At 59.7% G+C, this 2,508-nt stretch overlaps 1 protein-coding gene across 1 annotated transcript in view; it reads left to right on the forward strand.

Moving 5' to 3' along the window:
- Window positions 1-520: 520 nt before the first annotated feature.
- Window positions 521-2,508, forward strand: part of LOC104465650 (double-stranded RNA-specific adenosine deaminase-like) — a gene marked incomplete at its 3' end in the record, with an annotated part of 4,682 nt that continues 2,694 nt past the window's right edge. The window contains 1 exon segment of the mRNA XM_010078780.1: window positions 521-1,965. Coding sequence (XP_010077082.1) covers window positions 521-1,965 — 1,445 coding nt within the window.

Below are 2,508 nucleotides of genomic sequence, written 5' to 3' on the forward strand. Positions count from 1 at the left end.
ATCCGCTCGGCTTCTCAACGAGCTGCTGGCAGAGAACTGGGACGCGTCCTGCCGCGGGTTCCTTGTTTTCAAACCGTGGGTTAAAGCTCCGTCTCAGATCCTGGGGGGCACAGCCGGTTGCGGTAGTAGTGGAATCTGGTTTACAGCCCGAAACCCCGTTCAGACCGTCGCCAGCTGCTCTCCTCTCTGATTTCTCTGCCCGTTATCGCTTTCCGTCCCCTCTGGGGTGATGCTTTACCCCACGGGTCACGGAACCTCCTGGAAGCGAAGGGCTTTTGGGGTTTTGGACTTTTTTTGGCCTCAAGGCTGAGAACCGTCGCAGCTCTGTCCCATGTGCCCGTGCGAGCTGTTTAAACCCCATTTCTGGGATCCCGTGGTTGTGTCAGTAAATGCTGAATTGTTGTTTTTTTTCCCTCCCAGCAGGCACCCGTTCGGGCCGGGAGAGCGCAGAAGGAACCACGGCTCCCCTTCTTCCGGCGCGCGAGCTGCCCAATCCCCACCCGCGACCCCGCAGTGCGCTATGAGCAGAGGCGCTGGTCGAGGCAGAGGCTCGTGTCTCACCCGCTCCAGACTTAATTACCCCAGAGCTCGTCAAGGGTTTTTTATCCGCCCTCAAACCCCACGAGGAACTAATCAGGAAACGTTTTCACACCAGCAGCTCCTGACAGAGCGGGACGCTGACGTCTGTTTGCCTCAGAGATCGCACGAGAAATCACGTATCGGGGGCACGCGGGCGGCGGCACCAGCTCTGGCAGAGACACGGAAACCTGGCTGCGGCCGAGCGGGATGGTATAAACCCAGCAGCGGGCGCCCGTGGGGAGAAGCGTCGCCACGTTACTGTCCTCCTCGGTACGATCATCAGGAGAACTCGGAGAGAGATTCTGACACCATCAGGCTGAATTTACAGAGTCTGTCTCTTGCCGGACGAGACCGTGAGGAAGAAATTCTGACGATTTTCCGGCAGCTTGGGGAGGGGAAGACTTGTACAGTTCATGATCTTTCACGGAAGCTTAAAACCCAAAAGAAAGAGGTCAACCGCATTCTGTACAAACTCCTGCGAGAAGGGAAACTGCACAAAGGTGGGGAGACGCCGCCACTGTGGAGGATTGCCGGCCCGATCGCAGGGAGAGAAAGGAGCCCCGCGGCGCGCGGCGGCGGTCGCACGTATCCGGCGTGTGAGAGCAGAGGAGAGGAGAGGAGTGCGGCTGGCTTGGGAGACACCGATCCCACGATGGCTGAGACGAAGGACAAAATCTGCAACTATTTATTCAGCGTGGAAGAAACGACGGCGCTCAACCTCGCCAAAAACATCGGGTTTTCGAGGGCCAAGGACGTGAACGCCTTCCTGAGCGCACTGGAGAAGCTGGGAGATGTCCGCAAGCAGAACACGAGCCCCCCGCGGTGGTCCCTGACTGACCGGAAACGCGAGCGGATGCAGATGAGGCTGAAGGCCAGCGCGGTAATGCAGACAGCGGATCCCATGCCGCAGTCGGGTTGTCCCCCTTCCTCTGTCCCTCCCTGTCCCCAGGAGGTGACGGTGGCTTCACCAGCAGCGACGGCGTCGGAGGAGGAGAGCGTTGAGAATGGACATCAGCCCATGGGGCCGGCGGATCGGAGCGATGGCAATGACGCCAACGCCGCCCCACCACAGGACATCAAGCCCGAATTTCCCAGTCTGAGCCACTACGACAGCACTGAGAACGGGTGGTGGGCCACGGATGATATCCCGGATAACCTCAATGCCATCCATGCGCAGCCCGACGAGCCAGAGCCCTTCCTGGGCTCCCAGTCCTCCCCCAGTTTCGCCGCGCAGCTGGAAGGCGCTCTGCCCTGTACGCCCATGGAGAAGCTGCTGGCGTGTCAGGAGAAGAACCCCGTCAGCGGCCTGACCGAGTACTCCCAGTACACCTCCCAGCACTGCGAGTTCACCCTGCTGGAGCAGAGCGGGCCCTCGCACGAGCCGCGGTGAGAAACCTTCCTGCCTTCCCTGGGCTGGAGTTTTGCTTCAAACAGTCTGATTTCACCCAGCTTGAGCCACTCACCTTCGTCCTGAAGGGCTGGCTCATTAGCGGTTTCCTCCTTTCCGAGGGGTTAGCATCCTTGATTCCTTGCAGCAGCTGAAAAAACACCCAAAAATCCCAAACAAGGCTAAAATTTGACCCCAGGTAGCCCAGTTTTGGCAACCCTGCGCCTCATTCTGAGCAGGGAGGGAGGGAGTTGTCTCCTCAGCCAGCTCCCACCTGATTTAATCGCTTCCAGTTGGATTGTAGGGGCAGAACTGGGATTTCTGAGCTGCCTCCTGCCCTGGAGAGCCCAGAACAAAGCGCTGGGGTGCAGGTGCCGTGGGTCGGACACGGTGAAGCCGCTCTGGAGGTTTCTGGGTTGCAGGTGCTATGGGTTGGACGCGGTGAAGCCGCTCTGGAGGTTTCTGGGGTGCGGGTGCCATGGGTTGGACGCGGTGAAGCCGCTCTGGAGGTTTCTGGGGGGCAGGTGCCATGGGCTGGACGG

This window comes from Pterocles gutturalis, unplaced genomic scaffold (genome assembly GCF_000699245.1).
Source record: "Pterocles gutturalis isolate BGI_N339 unplaced genomic scaffold, ASM69924v1 scaffold7216, whole genome shotgun sequence".
NCBI classification, from domain to species: domain Eukaryota; kingdom Metazoa; phylum Chordata; class Aves; order Pterocliformes; family Pteroclidae; genus Pterocles; species Pterocles gutturalis.